This window comes from Plasmodium relictum (assembly GCF_900005765.1).
Source record: "Plasmodium relictum strain SGS1 genome assembly, chromosome: 4".
Lineage (NCBI taxonomy): Eukaryota > Apicomplexa > Aconoidasida > Haemosporida > Plasmodiidae > Plasmodium > Plasmodium relictum.
Window position 1 is genome coordinate 104,040 of NC_041682.1, and position 18,935 is coordinate 122,974.

Sequence of the window (18,935 nt, forward strand, 5' to 3'; positions counted from 1 at the left end):
TTTATAAATAATTTTCTATACCCTCTTCTATCAATGTGTAACATATTTTTTTATTTATATTTTCTTTCTTACGTTCTTTACTCATTCTTGTATATTTCTAAAAATTTCTGAATACTTTCTTTTATTTGATCCTCTACTTCCGATAAATCACAATTCCCTTGAATTTTTTTTAAAACATCTCCATAGTTATTATCTAGGTAAGCAAAATATTGTTTTTCAAAATCCTGAACTTTATCAATAGGCAAATTAGCTAAATAATCTTTTGTTGCTGCATAAATTAAGCATATTTGGTAACTTATACTAACTGGTGAATATTGTTTTTGTTTTAAAATCTCAGTAAGTATTTTTCCTTTTTCTATTAACTTTTTAGTTGATGCATCTAAATCTGAACCAAATTGTGAAAAGGCAACAATTTCTCTAAATTGAGCTAATTCTAATTTCATAGAAGAAGCCAATTTTTTCATGCACTTATATTGAGCACTACTTCCAATTCTTGAAACACTTAATCCAACATTGATAGCCGGTATAATTCCTTTATAAAATAATTCACTTTCTAAAAAGATTTGTCCATCAGTAATTGAAATGACATTAGTAGGGATATAAGCGGATACATCATTATTTAAAGTTTCTATAATTGGTAGAGCAGTCAAACTGCCACCCTTTAAGTTATCATTTAATTTTGATGATCTTTCAAGTAATTTTGAATGTATATAAAATATATCTCCTGGATAAGCTTCTCTACCTGGGGGTCTCCTTAAAAGTAAAGATAATTGCCTATATGCAACTGCTTGTTTACTTAAATCATCAAAAATTATTAAAGCATGTTTTCCATTATCTCTAAAAAATTCAGCCATTGCACAACCCGTGTAAGGTGCTAAAAATTGAAGAGGTGATGCATCTGACGCACTTGAATTAACTATTATTGTATATTTTAGTGCATCATATTTTTTTAAAAGATTTACCAATTTAGCTATATTACTTTTTTTTTGTCCTATAGCTACATATACACAATATACTTTTTCATTATCACTTACTTGATCATTTATATTTTTCTGGTGTATAATTGCATCTATGGCTATAGCTGTTTTCCCCGTTTGTCTATCTCCTATTATTAATTCTCTTTGCCCTCTTCCTATTGGAACTAAACTATCAATACACTTAATTCCAGTAATAATAGATTCATTTACACTTTTTCTTGCTATAATACCAGGTGCCTTTATCTCTATTTTTCTTCTTTCCTTTGTTACAATTTTTTTTTCTCCATCTATTTCATTACCTAAAGCATCTACGACTCTTCCTAATAATTCATAACCAACATTTACATCAATAATTCTATTCGTTCTTTTTATTACATCTCCTTCTTTTATATTTCTATCATTACCAAATATAACAATACCTACATTATCATATTCTAAATTAGTTGCCATTCCATATGTTATATTTCCTTTATCTTCTTCATTATGTATTTCTACTAATTCAGAAGATTTTACATTATTTAATCCAAAAGCTCTGCATATACCATCTCCTACACTCAAAACATATCCAACTTCATTTGAAGAAGTTTTAAAATCAAAATTTTCAAACTTTTTTTCTAAAATTTTGGATATTTCTATGGGACTTATTTTTGTTGAGTATTTTAAAAAACAGCTATTCCATAATTCTTTCTTTTTCAAAATATTACTCAAGTTTCTTCTTAGTTGCTTATTCAATTGAAACATTTTTACAAAAAAAAAAGGATACTTTATTTAAAATATATAATCTTTAAAAAAACAAAAAAAAAAAAAAAAATAGTTTTTGAAACATATAATTTTTAAATATTTATCTTTTTTATCCTATATTTTTATACTTGTATTTTTTTATATTGGATATTATTTAAAAAAAAAAAAAAAATAAAACTTAAACTTTTTTATCTTACACTTCAACTTTTTATAATAGAAAATTTTAAAATTAAAAATTATAAAAATTTATTTTTTATGCACATACATACATATATATATATATATATCTTATAAAAGTTTTAATTAAAAAATAAGGAAATAATAAGTATTAATTAAAAAAAAAATTTATCTTTTATATTTTTTTTTAAACTTTCTACTAAAATTTTTTAAAAAAAAAAAATACCTTTTTTAAATAAAGTTACATTTAAAAGAAAAACAAATTTTAATAAATATAAAAAAAAAAATATATTTAAAAAAAAATTATAAACGCATATATATATATATATATATAGAACATAAGTATTAAATAATGTTATATACACATTTATTTTTAATCTATACAAACTTTTTTTTTTTTTTCTAAAATACTATTCCAAAAAAACAAAGGAAAATTATACTTTTATTGAAAAACCTTCCTTGAATGATAATTTTTTTTTCTTTTAATAAAGTATAATATATTTGTAAAAAGTGTATATATATTTGTTCCTATATAAATGTTTTCATTTTTTTTTTTTTTTTGTTCTCTCTTATGAAAAAGAAAAAAAAAATGATTCTAAAAACTTTTTTGTTTTATCACAATAGATTTACTATTAAAATATCATATTTTCTATTAATATTTTCGTAAATTCTGTTTTTTATAAGCATACAGTTTTGTTAATAATATTAATTTTATATATTTTTTTTTTTTTTAAAATATAATTATTTTAATCTACAGTTAAAAATACTACATAAATTTTATTTTTTTATTTTAACAAAAATTTTTATTATACTGTAATTTTTTTTTTTTATGTATTTAAAAGTTTTCATATAGATTTAGATATTTTATAGATTTTTTATTTATCAAAAGTGAAAATGAAAATAGAATAAGAAAAATGATTAAAAATAAAATGAATTACTAATAAAAATTAAAAATAAAAAATATAAATTAAAAAAGGTTGTTTTATTAATATCAATATGATTATAAATTATAAAGAAAAAAAAAATTTCTGTACTATTACGATTATTAAAAAAAATAAAAGATAATAAATATACTTAATTTAATCTAATAAAAAAAGATGTACTAAAATTTTTATATATGCAGATTTTATTCCTCTTTTTGTTCATAACTTAATATTTTTCTAATTTCCATTTTTCTTTTGCTTTTTCTTATTATTCTTTATATTATTTAAAATAATTTAATCATTTTTTTGTCTCTCAAGTTTTTTATTTTTTCAAGTAGATTCATTACTATTTGTAAAAAAAAGAAATAAATATATATTAATTTTTTAGTAATATACAAATAATATTTTTAAAATTATATTTCATAGCAAAGGTTATTATTCAAATAAAACGTTGCATTAATTTTCCTTTTTTAAAATATAATATATATATATATACTTGAAAATTAAAATAAAAAAGAAAAAGCACAAATGAAAATAATAGCAATATTGACTTTTACATTAATGATAAAATAAATGAACATAAAAATAACAAAATAACAGGTCTATATATATACAAACAAATATTTAAATATGTAAATATATGTACGTAATGTGAATTGATATAAAAAAAAAGAAAAAAAATTAGACAAATATAATAAATGAAAAAAAATGTATTTTTTTGAAAGGTAAAAAAAAAAAAAAAAAGTACAACTACATATTCCTTTTAAACAAAAACATTTTTTTTTCTAACATAAAATTTTTGCTATACAATTTCTTGATTATAAATATACTTCATATGACAGAACAGAAGAAAAGAGATAAAAAAAAAAATTAATTCATAATTTTATGTTTAATTGAAAATGCCATATAGATACTAAAACAAAGAAAAAAAATTGTTAATGCTATAATTACACAATCTTTATAAATTATATATTATATATATATAAATATAGACAAATATTCTTTTTTTTAATATCATATAAATTCATTATTAGCACTTGTTTAAACTTTTATAAATGTTGTAATAATGAAATATAATATATTAACGAAAATATAAAAGAAATAAAATTTTTATTAAAAAATTTTTTTTCTTTACTTATTTAAATGAAATACCTAATTATTGTTTTAATCGTTTTGCCTAATTTATATAATAATAATTTGTAAATATAAAAAGAAAATAAATTAAAAAATATTTTTTTATTTTTTTTCTATAAAAATGAAGTATGTAATTTCTTTTTCAAAGTTTTTGTTAATTATAGTTATAATAATTCAACAAATATTATTTTCATATAACATTATGATTAACAAAATACTTTTATTAATAATAGACATAATTTTAATTATTGTGTTAGTTTATTTTCTTATGAGATCTGTTAATAATATGCAAATGTATATTATATATATATATAGCATTGTAACGAAAATAACAGTAATATTTTTTATATCATTTCCTAAATACATAAGTGATAATAAACCAGAATATAATTCTTCTGATTATTACAATAAATTCTCACAGAAAATTGTAATAGTTACAATAGCTATATTAATTACAATAGTAGTTTATTTACTTCTATGCTATATTAAACATTCTAATTTATTAAATATTCATACTATTAATACTGAAAATATTTTATTTTTTATCATTATTACTCATGTATCAATAGATTTAATAGATATTTCAGAATTTTTTTTTTCTTCGTATTTTTTTTTTTTGTTGCATTATTTTAGATTAAAAGAAGAAATTTCTTTGTTTAAAGAAAAGAAATTATTATTGGATTCTTCTATAAATGAAAATGTAATAATAGATTTTTATAATTTTACATTAAATGAAAATGAAGTTATTTTCATTATATTCGGAGTTTTAATTTCTTTAAATATATCAGTACATGCTTATTCTCTACCTAACTATTCATATGAAAAAAAAACAAAAAGAGGAAATCAAGATAAAAATCAGAAATTAAAAAATAGTAGTAACAATATAACTATATCTCATTTTCTTAATAAAAAAACGAAGCAAAATAATGAGAAGAATCATTTTAATATGTTATTTCTAGGAGATACCTCTAGCAAATGTTATAATATAGGGCATTACATAAATCAAAGAGACATTTATTATAATAAAAAAATAGATAACAATAAATGTAATTTCCATTTTGAGGTTAAATCAAAATTTCATTCAAAAATAGCAGGGGATGCTATGTCTTGTCTAAAATATATAAGTATATATAGTTTTATATTAACTGATATTTCCTTTCTTTTATCTAGATTATTTATCTACTTTGTTTTTTCTAGCAATACATGTAAGAAAAAAATAAAAAAATAAGTAAATATTATTTATATTAAAATAGAAATTATTTATTTTTTATTTATATGTATGTTTTGGTATATATAATTATATTTCAATCTTTTTTTTTTTTATTTTTTTTTTTCAGCTTCTATTTTTTTTTTAATTAAAAATATGTGCTTTATTATTATTCATGGATCAAGAATATTTAGAAAATCCAAATATCACCACTCTAGAAAGAGGAAAAAAAAAAAAAAAGAAGAAATAGAAGATATGCATAATTACAAAAATGAAAATATAGATTTTTTTTTTCCAAGTAACAGTAATTATTATTTAAACAAAAGTTCCTATAACATAAATTCCTTTACTAAAAGCTATTCATCCATTGATACAATAATTCTAAATGAAATAAACAAAAAGCATTACAATAGAATTACTGAATTAAATTATGATAAAATAAAAGGTTATTTTTATTTGTTATATTTAAGATATAATGGAATAAATTTTAAAAGATATATGCCCTGCTATGTTGAAAATATTGAAAAATATTCCACTAAATGCTTTATCATATTTCTTTTCTTTTTTTTAATAATAGCTGTGAAAATTACTATCCTTGTAATAACATATACTTTTAATTTCGATGATGAATTTAGAAAATATCTATATGAACTTACATTTCTTTATAAATTGAGTATTGTTAGATCTTGTTTAATACTAAAAATTAATTTAATTATTATTTCCTCATATTGTATTTCTGTTTTTCTTATTTATTTAATATTATGTTCATTTTTTGATGCTATTTTTATGTCTATATTTTATTTTTTTAATTTGTTATCCTATTTATTTACTTTAATTATTTTTTCTCAATATAAACCCACTTATGATATTTTCAGTTATTTTAACAAAAGCAAAAATATTATTATGACGCTTCTTGTTTTCGCTTATTTAGTAACATTAAGGAAAAGAAAAAAAAAAAAAAAATTAGAAAAATTATAGTAAATAAATCATTTATAGTAAAATACACATCTTTTATTTTTTTATTTTTTTATCTATTTAAGGTATATTTATTTTTAGGCGATGCATATATATTTATATATATGTTACTTGGAAGAAAATACACTACATATAAATATAGTATAAATATAAAAAAAAAAAATAGAAAAAGTGTAAATAATGGAAATGAAGAAATGCTCGTATCTATATCTGTTATATCATCATTAATTGTTAAACTAATTAAATATATGAAAGGACCATTAATATTAAATAAAGTTATTATAGGAAATAATTTTATAAAAAATACGAGATTAGATAATTTTTTATTTTTTTGTCATATTAAAGAGATAGCTACTAAATTGATTTTATATTTCTCATGCTTTTTTTTAATATTTCATGATAATAATATAAACTATTCTTTTGTTTTTAAAATTTTCTTCATTAATTTGTCTTTATCTATTCTCTATTTAATTTTATCAAAGATAAATAGAAATGTTGTGATTAATTATATTTTCACTAAAGCTATCTTTGCAGAATTACAAGAAGGTATAGAAAGAAAAAAAAAATAAAACATAATAAAATATAAATAATATATAATGAAAATGATATAAAATAAAAATATAAATAAATGAAATAATTATCTAAAAAAAAATATATTTTTTTTTTTTTTTTTTTCATTTAAGATGAAGAAGATGACTTTAATTATTCCTTGAATAATAAAAAGAAGTATAAACAATTTTCCTATGATCATTTAATTCTTTTCGATAACTGCCTAAATTTTTTTTGATTATTCTTTTGAAAGAATTTTAAAGACATGGTATAAATATATATATTTTAAAATTTTCTACTGAAATTTTCTCTTTTAATTTCAGATTTTATTTTTATTAAATATTTCATAAATTAAAAAAAAATACACATAATATTTATAATTTTTTTTTTAAAACATTTTCTATAAAAACACATGAAAAAAAAAATATATCAAAAATTTATATATACAAGAAATAAAAATAAAACATTTTAGAAGTTTTTTTTTATTTTACTATAATTATTTTAAAAAAATACTTTAATAATGTAATATATTTTAAATATAAATATTTTTATTAATTTTTTTTGGCTATTTTAGTTATTAATATCAATATCTTGAAAGTTTCCAAAAATATCTTTAAATTTTATTCCTATTGGAGAATTAATAATTTCTATTTCTTTTTTTTTAATTAATAATTTTTGTTTTTTAATTTCTTCTTCTAGTTCTTTAATTTTTTTTGTATCTATTGGTATATGAAAAAAATCGTCTTTTCCATCTTCTAAAAGTGTTGAATTAAAGTCATATTTATCACTTTTTAACTTTTCTAAATTTGTGTATTCACCTTTTTCATATTCATTTTCTTTTTCTTCTTTTTTGTTATGTTCATTATTTTCTTCTCTTTTTTCTTCATTTTTTTCAATATTCATATTATTTTTTAAGTTATTCTCTTCTTTTTGTTCTTGTTCTACTGTGTTAATTAAAGTATAATTTGGAAATAAATAATTATGTAAAATTTCATTTGATTCATTATCTGTAACTTCATTTTTTTTATGTAATTCTATATCTTTATTTTCTTCATTTTTCTCATTTATTACATGTATATGCTCTTTCAACGATTTACCAAAATCTTCTGATAATTCTCTTTTATACTCATTTGTGATTATACTATCGCTTTCTTTTATTTTGTTATCATTTTCTTCATTATTTTTTATATCCTCTTCTTGGTTAATGATTTTATTTTCTTTAATATCTTCTTTTTTTTCTTTGTTATTTTCGTGGTTTCCTATTAAATCATTACTATTTCTTTGTAATGTTGTCTTTTCTTCCTTAATTGAATAACATATATCATCAGAATTTTCATTTAAAGTATTATTTGTGATAATCTTTTCATCAAGAAAATTAATCTTTTTTTTATTGCTTTGATAATTAAATAAAATTCTTTTATTTTTATTATACCATTTGTAAATTGTTCTTAAACATTGTAATCTATAAGAAGAAATAGTAGATATATGCAAATCATTTAATTGATCACTTAATAATTTATAAAAACAAAAGCTTCTCCATATTATATTTTTATTTTTATCACTACAATCATTTGTTGAATATAATTTTAATAGATCTTTAGTCGATGGATAATTAGTCTTTAAGTCATTTTTTATTTCTAAATAGAATTCCTGAACTTCAATAAAAAGAGATTTTATATTATTTTTAATTTCACTGCTCAAATCTTTTTTATTTAGCAATTCATTTAATTCTTCCAGCAATCTTTTTTCATGATCATCTATTGATATAGAATTTATTACTTCTCCTTCTAAATTATTTTTATTATTTTTAATTTCTCCAAAAGCTTCTTTTATATTATTATTATTTTTTAATAATTCTTCTTCAAATACACTTATATTTTTCCCAGTATAATTATAAATATAATCACAAGGGTTTTTATCAATTAAAATGTCTTTTATACTTCTTCTAACTTGAATTGGTTTCAATTTTTCTCTTTTTAACTTTATAATTTCATCTTTATTTTCTAAATTACTATTATTCAATTCTTCTTTCATTTTGTTTACATATTCATTTAATTTTTGGAAATATTTCAACCTATTAATGAATACAAAATGTTAGCAAAGATATATTCTCATTTAATTTGACAAAAAGATATATACATCTTCATTTGCTATTTTAATATGTAAAACTTTTTTATTTCAAAAAATTATCATTTCATAAATAATTTTGATTGAAGTATCATTTATAATTTATCATTTTCTATATTTATATTATGAATCATTAATTCTTTAATTTATTTATACAAACGAAAAAAAAATTGATTACATTGAATCTAATATATTTTAAAATATATTACTGTAGAATTTTTTTTTTTTTTTGATGAATTATAATGGAATTCCTTTTAATATAGTATAATTTATTCTAATATATGAATCTATATATTTTTAAAATATTTAATTTTTAAAATTCCTTACATTCTTCTAAAATTTCCAATTTTTTTTTTTAAGGAGAAAAAAAAAAATAATTTTTTTGAGTGCACACATAAAAAGACGTTATTGCAAAAAAAAAAAAAAAGAATTAATACGAAAGTATAGTTTAGATAGATTACAAAAGAAAATACATATATTTAAAAAAAAATAATAATAAGTAAAATTTTCATTGAATACTTATTTAAAAAAAAAAAATTAATAAATGATAATTTTTTTTTGAATTTCTTCCATTCTGATTACTCTTATCTTTCTCTTTAAATTTCTGTCTTTTATTAATTTTTTTTAGTGAAATTTAAAGGATAATTAAATAAAATTAAAAGATAATACTAAATATAATTAGTAAATTTTTTTTTTTTTCTTTTATAAGTTTGTATTTTACATAATATAACAATGGTTTTTATACTATTAATTATATATATTAGTATTTCCTTAGAATATTAGATAAATTTATTACACCAATTATATAATTAAAATACTAATTTAATGGAATAAAATTTATAATTCTTTATTTTATTATATATATTATATATAAAATTTTGTATAATTTTTATTTTTTGTTTATAAAATTTTTGCATTTCTAAATGCTTTTTTTTTTTTTTCTTTATGTGTATATTACTTGCTAAAAAGGTCGTTCTGTACTTGTTCTTGATATTCATATTATTTTTATTTTTTTCTCCAAAATTAGAAATATCTTGCTTATGTTATTTTATATTATTTTACTCTTTTTTTTTTATTATTCTTTTGTTTATTTTTTTTTTTTTTTTTTTTTTTTTTTTTTTTTTTTTTTTTTTTTTTTTTTTTTTTTTTTTTTTTTTTTTTTTATTTTTTTTTTTTTGTTTTTTTATTTTTCATTTCTTGCTTTTGTTAATTTTAATTATTTACACTGTCAAAGAACAGATTTTTTTTTCTTTTTTTTTTTAAAATGATTTATAAAATATTAAATAGCTGGAGGATATCTTTTTTTTTCAATTTGGCTACCTTTATAATACAGCAATTAGGATTATATTACATATTATTTGACTATAATAAACTTATATTGTTAATAAGTATATTTGATATATATATCTTTATTCATTTTTGTTTCAATTATTCACAAAGTTTTGGTGCTGTGAAAGGAGGAACTTGTTGGTTACTTTATGTGTATTCTATATCAATTAAAGTAATATTTGTGTATTTTTTTGCATTTAAAGATGAAGTAGTTTTAGAAGATATGAATAAGGATTATTATAACAAATCAGTAATATTTTTATTATTAAGTTTAAGTACTCTTATATATACAGCATTATCAATTAAGTCCTATAAACAGCTGTATCCAAATGAAATTCCTATATCCAATGAAAAAATTTTTCATAACGATTTAATTTTGCATGTAGTTATTGATTTATTTGATATATTTGAGTTATTATTTACTCTTTTAAAATTGTCTTATATTATTAAGAATACAAATTTTTGGATTAAAATATGTGGAGGAGTCCTAATATCCTTTTCCCTATATTTAAATGCCTATTCATTTCCTATTATTTCAATAGTTAGAGAAAAGAACAATAAAAATTTAGATTTAGGGGATATTTATTTTTGTAAAAAGCATGCAGCTGTAATAGGTATCATTTTAATTGATATACCTTTTATGATATTAAGATTCTATTTTTTAACATTTTTTTTTTCTAGTATTCATTTTCAACCTCTCTTAATTAAAAATATTTGCTTTATTCCTATAAAGTGTATTAAAATAAAATATTGTAATTTAATATTTGAAAAATTAAGAAAAAAAATTGACTATTCTAATTATACGAATAAGGATAAAGCAGTAAAATCAGACGAAGATAATTATAGTCCTTATCATATAAAAAGTGCCAATAAATCTAATCTAATGGATATATCATTAATTCATAAAAAATCTTTGTTAGATTTTAATGATATCTTAAATAATTCTTTTGATATAAAATCTATAAATTCACTAAAAAATGATACAACTATTAATTATACTAAAAAAAATACTTGCTTAAATATTAATCATAAAAACGATAATATCATAGAAAGTGATCAATGCCACAAAATTCCAACAAGTGCAAGTATATATTTTGATTCTCAAATTGAGAATCAAATATTAAATTATAGAAAAATAAATAAAGATAAAATAAGTAAAAAAATTATAATGAAAAAGTTAATGTATACTAATGTTTCTAATAACGAAAGATATCGATCCTATTTAGATGATACTCTCAAAATTTCTTATTTAAATCAATTACGTTTAATGATACCTTATATAATATATTGCCTAGGAAAAATAGCTATGTCTATTGTTTTTTATATTTTTTATAAAAAAATGGGAATAAATGATTTGAAATATATATTAACTGAATCTAAAAGGTACTCCCAACTAATTGAACATCATAATATTATTTTTATTGTTTCTCTTTCTATTATATTAGGGAATTCTATTATTTCATTTTTTTCTTTTATTTTTTTAGCTTCATTTATTGAAGTTCTCTTTCTGACTTTCTTTATCTTTATTAAATGCTTTTCAGATTTTTTATTTTTATTGCTACTCGTATATAATGATGTTTTCGAAATATTTCTAAGAAATTTAAATCAAACAAATAAATATACTCCTTATTTTTTTTTAATCTTTGCAGTAATACCTTCATTTAAAATAATAAGAAATATTTACATTTTTTTATGTTCCTTATCTGGAAGACAGTTTATAGGATATATAATTAGACCTTTTAATAGTGCAAAAAATAAAAGTAAATTACCAAATTTTTTAAATATTAGAGAATACAATAATAATATATCACAAAATTCAAATTATTTAAATGATGAATTCAATTTATTTAATAAAGAGCTATATTCAAAAAATGGATTTAAAGGAGACGAAAAAGGGTTTATTTCAATTGCATCACTTTTAATATATATAAATACAAAAAATATGCATGGTTTATGCTCTTTATCTACCTTAATTATAGGAAATAATTTTATAAAAAATTTACGATTAAATTATAATTTAAGAAATAATCATTTCTTACTTATAATTATAACTTTTTTTACCAGATTTTCCTTATTATTATTTCTTTATGTCCATTATAACTCAAATAATACACTACATAATTACATAAAGTATATATATTACTTTATTAGTGCTGTATTTTTATTAGATTTCCTTTTGAAATGTCTCTATATGTTTCTTTCTCATAACCTACGACTATGTGCTTCATACAATTTAGAACTAAAATCCATCTACGAAGATATTTATTATTATAGTAAAAATAAGAAAGAGAATCATAAAAATTATTTAAAAGATATATATAAAAAATATCTGATTAATAATTTTTATTATTATACTATTCCATTATTTTCAGAATTTATATAGAATAATTCTATCTATATATATTCACATAGAGTATCAATGATAAAAAAAATAAATTTTTTTTTAAATAAGTAAATATAATATTAATGTTTATAAATAATTTTTTTTTATTATTTTTTATCAATTAAAAAATTCTCATAAATTATAACACTTTTACTTTATTTTTTATATTATATTTATTTTGTTTTTTTTTTTTGTTACATTTTGTTCTTTGTTTTGTTTTTCATGAATTATTTTCATTCTAATTTTTTTTATATAATTATAAATATATACTTTTTAGAACAATATTTATTAATATTTCACTATATTTAAATTTCAGTTTTTTTAAAGAAAAAAAAGGAACAAATTTATATAGGATAACCAAAAAACAAAAAAAAAATGATAGATTTAAGATAAAAAAAATAATGATTAATAAATTGTTAAAAGTCTATATGAAAAAATTATTAAAAATATATATATGTAAATTAGAATATATGTTCATTAGAAAAAAAACAAAAAAAACAATAAACAATAAACAATAGACAATTAATTTAACAAAAAATATGAGAATTTAAAAGAAAGATAAATAGTGTATTAAAAATGAAAAAATATAATATGATATAACAATAATGGGAACTGATTAAGTGGGATTTAGTGTGTTAAAAATAAAATGTATATAAACAAATTATTAAACATAAATCAAAAATATTTGAACTTCAAAAAAATTAAAAATTAAAGTTAAAAAAAAAAAAATAAATAAATAAATATAAATATATATGCATCAAAACAAAACTATCCAATTAATTTTTGAATTAATTCAATTTTTTCTGTAATTTCATTTTTTAATGTTTCATATTCTTGATTATTACAAGATTCTTCCTTTTCTATAGTTTGATTTTCTTCATTAAATATATTCCATGAAGTGAAAGCTAAATTAATTTTACTAAAAGTGTCATTTAGTAATGTATCATCCTTTGCTTTTAATCTATTTATAATTTCATCTAATTTATTTTTTAAGGATATTAAATATTCCAAATGATTCTTTTTTGTATTATTTAATACTTCGATTTGTAAATTATATTCTTCTTTTAATATATCTAATGACAATTTTAGTGTTTCATTATCTTCATCATTACCATTATTCTGATGTTTCTTCTTTTTTTTCTTCTTTTCTTTATTTCCTTTTATTTTATTATTTCCTTCAGCGTTTATAGTCATTTCATTATCTGTTTTTTTTTCCTCGTTTTCTCTTTTTAGTATGTACAGTTCTTTTTTTTGAGAATTTTCATTTGGTAAATCCTCATTTAACTCAATTTTCTGGATACTTGAAGTAGCATCTTCTAATTGTTTTTTTAATTTTTTATTTTCTTCTATTAAGTTATTAATATCATTTGATAATTTTAAGTTGGTCTCTTCTAAGAGATGATTTTTTTCTGTTGATTTATCTATATCCTGTTTACTTAATGACAGTTCATTTAATAAATTCTCTATTTTTTTTTCTTTTTCTTTTATGTCTTCATTAATAAATATGTTACTGTTATTACTATTTAATCTTTTATTTATTTTGGCTTTTTTTAATTTATCTTCACATTCATTTATTAAGTTTTCCATTTCTTTATTTTGATTCTGCATCTTTTCGTCAAATTCCTGAATAATAGTTTTAATTTCTTCATCCTTTTCTTTTAATAATCTACTATATTCATCAATTTTATTTTGCAAATGTTTTTCATTTTCTTTTATTAATAATTGAGATTGCATATTAATATCACAAATATTTTGCATTTTTTTTATTTCTTTTTTATTTTCTTCTTGTATTTCTTCAATCATATTTCTATATTTTTCATTTGTCAAGTTTATTTTTTCTTCGTATTTTTCTTTTTCTAGTTCAATTTTTTTATTAAATTCTTCTATTATGATTTTTTTTTCATCTTCAAACTTATTTCTTAATCTTTTTTCATTTTCAAACTTTTCTCCTAATTTTGATTCTTCTAAATTTCTTTCATTTCTCTTTAATGATTCTATTATATTTTCCTTTTCCTTAATTTTCAGTTCACATTCCTTTAAGGCATATGTTATATCTATATATTTTCTTTTTTCTTCTTCCTTTAAAAATTCTTCATCTTTTAATCTTTTACTAATTTTATCTAATTCATTATTTAAATCAGAAATTTTCATTTCATAATTACTTTTAATTTTTGTTAATTCTCCTACTTTATCATTTAATACTTTTAGTTCATATTTAGTATCTAATTTTTCATCCAATTTGTTTTGTATATTTATTAATTCATCCTTCATACTTTTAATGTACTCTTCTTTTTCTGATAATTTCTTTTCTAAATTTAGCAATATCTGATTTTTTTCATTTTTGTAAATTTCTATTTCTTTGTTAACTGTTCTACTATCTAGCTCCCCTTTTATTAATTGACTTTTTAATTTTTTAATTAGATCATTTAATTTGATATTTTCTTCTTTTAAAAATTGTAATTCTAATACATTATTTTTTATAGTATTTTTTTTTTCTAACAATATCCTATTATTAATTTCATCTTTTTTTAACAAATCATTTTCTACATTAGTTAAAAAGTGTATTTTTTTATCTTTATTTTTTATAAAAGAGTTACGCCTTTTAATTTCTTCATTTAGTTTTTCATTTTTTTCTGTATATAAAGTTAGTTTTAATTCAATATCTTTTATTTTTTCTAAATTTTTTTGTATTTCTTCATTTTTTGATTGTAATTCCTTTTTTAAATAATTCAAATTTTTTTTTAGTAAGACTATTTCATCATCTTTTTTTTTTAATTCTTCCTTATATTGTTTTTTCGAATTACTAAAATGCTCTACAATTTTACCATATTTACTATTTACATTATTTAATTTATTATTTAGATTGGAAATGTTGCTATTTGATGTATGAGCTTTTAGTTTAAATAATTTATTTTTCTTTTCTATTTTTTCTAATTCATTTTTTAACATATCATTTTTTGATTTTAAAGTGTTTAATTCATTTTTAACTTTTTCTTTTTCGTTTTCTACTATTCTCATATTTTCACTTAATATATTAACTTGGTTAACACACTTTTTTAATTCATTACTTATTTCACTTAAACTTTTTATTAATTCTTTATTCTTATTCTTCATACCTTCTAGTTTCTTATTACTTATCTCATTTTCTTTTTCCTTAATTTTTTTATTTTCTTCTAAAAAACCTTTCAATTTATTAATTTCACTAAGTAGATTTATTTCCTTTTTTTGAAAATCTTTAATTTTATATAAATTGTAATTGTCTTTTTCTTTTAATTCTAATTTTTCTTTCTCTTCTCTATCTAATTGTTCTCTTAATTTACTTATAATCTTCTCACAATTTTCTTTTTCATTATTTATTTCGCTTAATTTTTTTATTAACTCATCATTTTTATTTTTCATGTCTTCAAATTTTATAGAATTTATTTGGTTAGTTTTTTCAAAATCCATCTTTTTTTTATCTAAAAAATTTTTTAATTTATTAATTTCACTGAGTAGATTTATTTCCTTTTTTTGAAAATCTTTAATTTTATATAAATTGTAATTGCCTTTTTCTTTTAATTCTAATTTTTCTTTCTCCTCTCTATCTAATTTTTCCTTCAGTTCATTTATAATTTTCTCATAATTTTCTTTTTCATTATTTATCTTTAAATTATTTTGCTGAAGAAATTTTAAATGATCCATTTTCAATTTCATTTCCTCATAATTTTTGCTTTTTTTTGAAAATTCATTTTGTAATAAACTCAATTCATTTTTAAGTGTTTCTAATTCGTCATTTTTTTCCTAAAATAAAAAAAAGAAAAAAGGAAAAATACAGTAACTAAATAGAACTATAACATGATATTAATGTAAAATATTACAATATGAATGTAAAATAAATAATAATATTCAAAGATTATATACATATCATAAAATTAAAAATTAAAAATTAAAATTAGAATATAAGTAAATTTATCTTATTGAATTACTTGAAATCCTTTTTTTATATTGATTAATCGTTTTATTGAAGAAGAAATGATATCTATGTATAATTCTGTTTGCATATAGATTTGTTCACTATCAAAATCTAAATTGCTAAAATTATCATTAAGGAAATTATATTCATCATTATTTTTTAAATACAATATAATATTACTAATTTTTTCTATAAAACTACTAAAAATATTTTCTTTATTTTTTGAATCATTTAAAAATGATTTCATATTTTTTATTTCTTTTTTTAAATCATCGTTTATTTCAGTTAAACTATTTTTTTCATCATTCAATAATTTATTTTTTAACTGAATTTTATCATATTCACTTTTAGATTTTTCTAAATCTGTTTTTAAATAATTTAATTCTTCTACAATTTTAATATTCTCACTTTTAAAAATATTTATATGCATTTCATAAGATTTTATTTTATTCATATAATCATTATTTTTTTCTATTTCTTCATTTAATTTTTGTTTGCAAGATTTTAATTCAAAATCAATTTTCATCTTTCTCTCTTTATACATTTCTAAATTTTTTTCATATTCATTTAACAAAATTTTGAAGTTTTCAATTTCTTCATTTTTCAAATTTATAATTTTGTTAATACCATTTTTACTATCTACACTATTAGGGTTTAGAACATCACAAGCCCTATCTAATGATAATATTTCTCCATTATTTTCTAAATTTGCATTCTCATCTTTTGTTTGGTTTTTTAATATTTCCTAAGAAAGTAAAAATATAACAAAATTCATAAAGAAATAAAAAAATAAAAATAAAAGAATAGAAATGGCTCAATTTATATGCAAACATGTTTGTTACAGTATTACTTGATCTGGTAGTTTATTATTTACTTTGTTGAAAATCTGAAATTGTTCTTCTATTTCTTTTATTCTATTATTAATATTTTTTTCAAGTTCACTTTTTTTTAGATAAAGATTATTCAATTTAATGTGAATACTTTTAAGTTTTACTGATAAGCAAGCATTCAAATTTTTTTGCTTTATTAACTCATCTTTTAATTGCTCAAACTATGAAACAAATTGAAAAGATATATTCATTTAAATATATATAAAATAATAAATACAATATATATATATATATATAAATTAATAAAATTAACTCAGTGAAATGATAAATAAAAAAAAAAAAAGAAAAATATATATAATAAAATTTAAGCGAATGAAATATATTTTATCATTATACTGTCTTATTATTATATGTATTATTTATCATTCCATTTTTCTTATATACACTATTTAAATCCTATTAAAAAAAAAATTATAAAAAAATATTTATTTAAAAAAGATAAAAAAAAAGAAAACACTAAAAAAGCAAATTACATTATTATTTTTTGAATACAATTCTAATTCCTTCAATGAATTTTTTATGTTATTCAAGTCAGATTGTGAACTTTCATCATATAATAAATTTTCTATACTTTTTTTTAAGTCTTCAATTTTTTCTAAAAAATTTGTGAAAAAATAAAAATAATAAATGCAATAGTAATATAATAAAAGACATAATGAAATAAGATATAAATAAGAAAAAAAAAAAATTCTGCATTTAAAATATTAATATATAGAAACATTTCAAATTTTTTTTTTACTTTTGCTAATTAAAATATCACTATTTTCATCTTTATCATTCTAAGGAAAGAAAATAGAATATTATATATATATATATATATATATATATATATATATATATATATATATATATATATATATATATATATATATATATTTAAGTACAGAAAGAATTTTTTCTCTTTTTTATTTTTTTAATATGTCACTATAATTTTCTCTATTTATGTTACCGAATTAGGATTCCGTTCTTCTTTTGCTAATTTAATCATATTTTAAGATGATGCCCCATAAAATAAAAGAAATATAAAATAGTAAAAAAATTTAGCATTTAATGTATATATGTATAAAAACATATATGATTAAAATATTACAAATATATATATATATATCTTTTTTTTTTTTTTTTTCTTGAAACATCTTTAGTTTTGCATTAATCTACACATTACAATAGTTAGTTGCACAACTAATTTTTTTTAAAAAAAAAAAATTAATTTTTAGATACAAATAAATATTTTTATAAAATGAAATAAGTTTTATAATATAAATTAAAACAATAAAAATAATTTCTATTATAATTCTTTTCTAATTTTAATTTTTTCTTTTTTTTTTAATCTTTAATTTAGTCCATGCATTATATCTGTGTTTCGCCTTTTTTCTTTAATGAAATTTTTATAATTCTATTCTACAAATATTATTTATTAATTATCCTTAAATAATAGAAATGTTTAATTTTTATCAAAATTTTTTACATTTAAAAGAGTAGTATTAAAAAAGTTATAAGAATTACAAAAAAATAAATTCTTCGGAAGTATAAATCTATGATGATGTTGTAATAGATAATTGTAAATTTTT

General features: G+C 17.6%; 5 protein-coding genes across 5 annotated transcripts; 2 read left to right on the forward strand and 3 right to left on the reverse strand.

The window, feature by feature from the left end:
- Positions 1–77: 77 nt before the first annotated feature.
- On the reverse strand, positions 78–1,718 carry PRELSG_0402900 (ATP synthase F1, alpha subunit, putative; the record flags this gene model as incomplete). Its single annotated transcript, XM_028680164.1, has 1 exon — positions 78–1,718. One exon carries the CDS (start codon positions 1,716–1,718, stop codon positions 78–80), a length of 1,641 nt encoding a protein of 546 aa, XP_028531688.1.
- Positions 1,719–4,073: 2,355 nt separating this feature from the next.
- PRELSG_0403000 (conserved Plasmodium membrane protein, unknown function) lies at positions 4,074–6,921 on the forward strand (the record flags this gene model as incomplete). The annotated part of the gene is made up of 4 exons (XM_028680165.1): positions 4,074–5,157; positions 5,290–6,089; positions 6,200–6,680; positions 6,824–6,921. The coding sequence occupies 4 exons, from the start codon at positions 4,074–4,076 to the stop codon at positions 6,919–6,921; spliced, it is 2,463 nt and encodes an 820-aa protein (XP_028531689.1).
- Positions 6,922–7,253: 332 nt separating this feature from the next.
- On the reverse strand, positions 7,254–8,717 carry PRELSG_0403100 (conserved Plasmodium protein, unknown function; the record flags this gene model as incomplete). Its single annotated transcript, XM_028680166.1, has 1 exon — positions 7,254–8,717. The coding sequence occupies one exon, from the start codon at positions 8,715–8,717 to the stop codon at positions 7,254–7,256; it is 1,464 nt and encodes a 487-aa protein (XP_028531690.1).
- A 1,357-nt stretch (positions 8,718–10,074) lies between these two features.
- On the forward strand, positions 10,075–12,522 carry PRELSG_0403200 (conserved Plasmodium protein, unknown function; the record flags this gene model as incomplete). Its single annotated transcript, XM_028680167.1, has 1 exon — positions 10,075–12,522. The coding sequence occupies one exon, from the start codon at positions 10,075–10,077 to the stop codon at positions 12,520–12,522; it is 2,448 nt and encodes an 815-aa protein (XP_028531691.1).
- A 768-nt stretch (positions 12,523–13,290) lies between these two features.
- On the reverse strand, positions 13,291–18,352 carry ATG11 (autophagy-related protein 11, putative; the record flags this gene model as incomplete). The annotated part of the gene is made up of 7 exons (XM_028680168.1): positions 13,291–16,302; positions 16,488–17,219; positions 17,325–17,525; positions 17,701–17,760; positions 17,838–17,959; positions 18,104–18,143; positions 18,314–18,352. 7 exons carry the CDS (start codon positions 18,350–18,352, stop codon positions 13,291–13,293), a joined length of 4,206 nt encoding a protein of 1,401 aa, XP_028531692.1.
- Between the last annotated feature and the right edge of the window lie 583 nt (positions 18,353–18,935).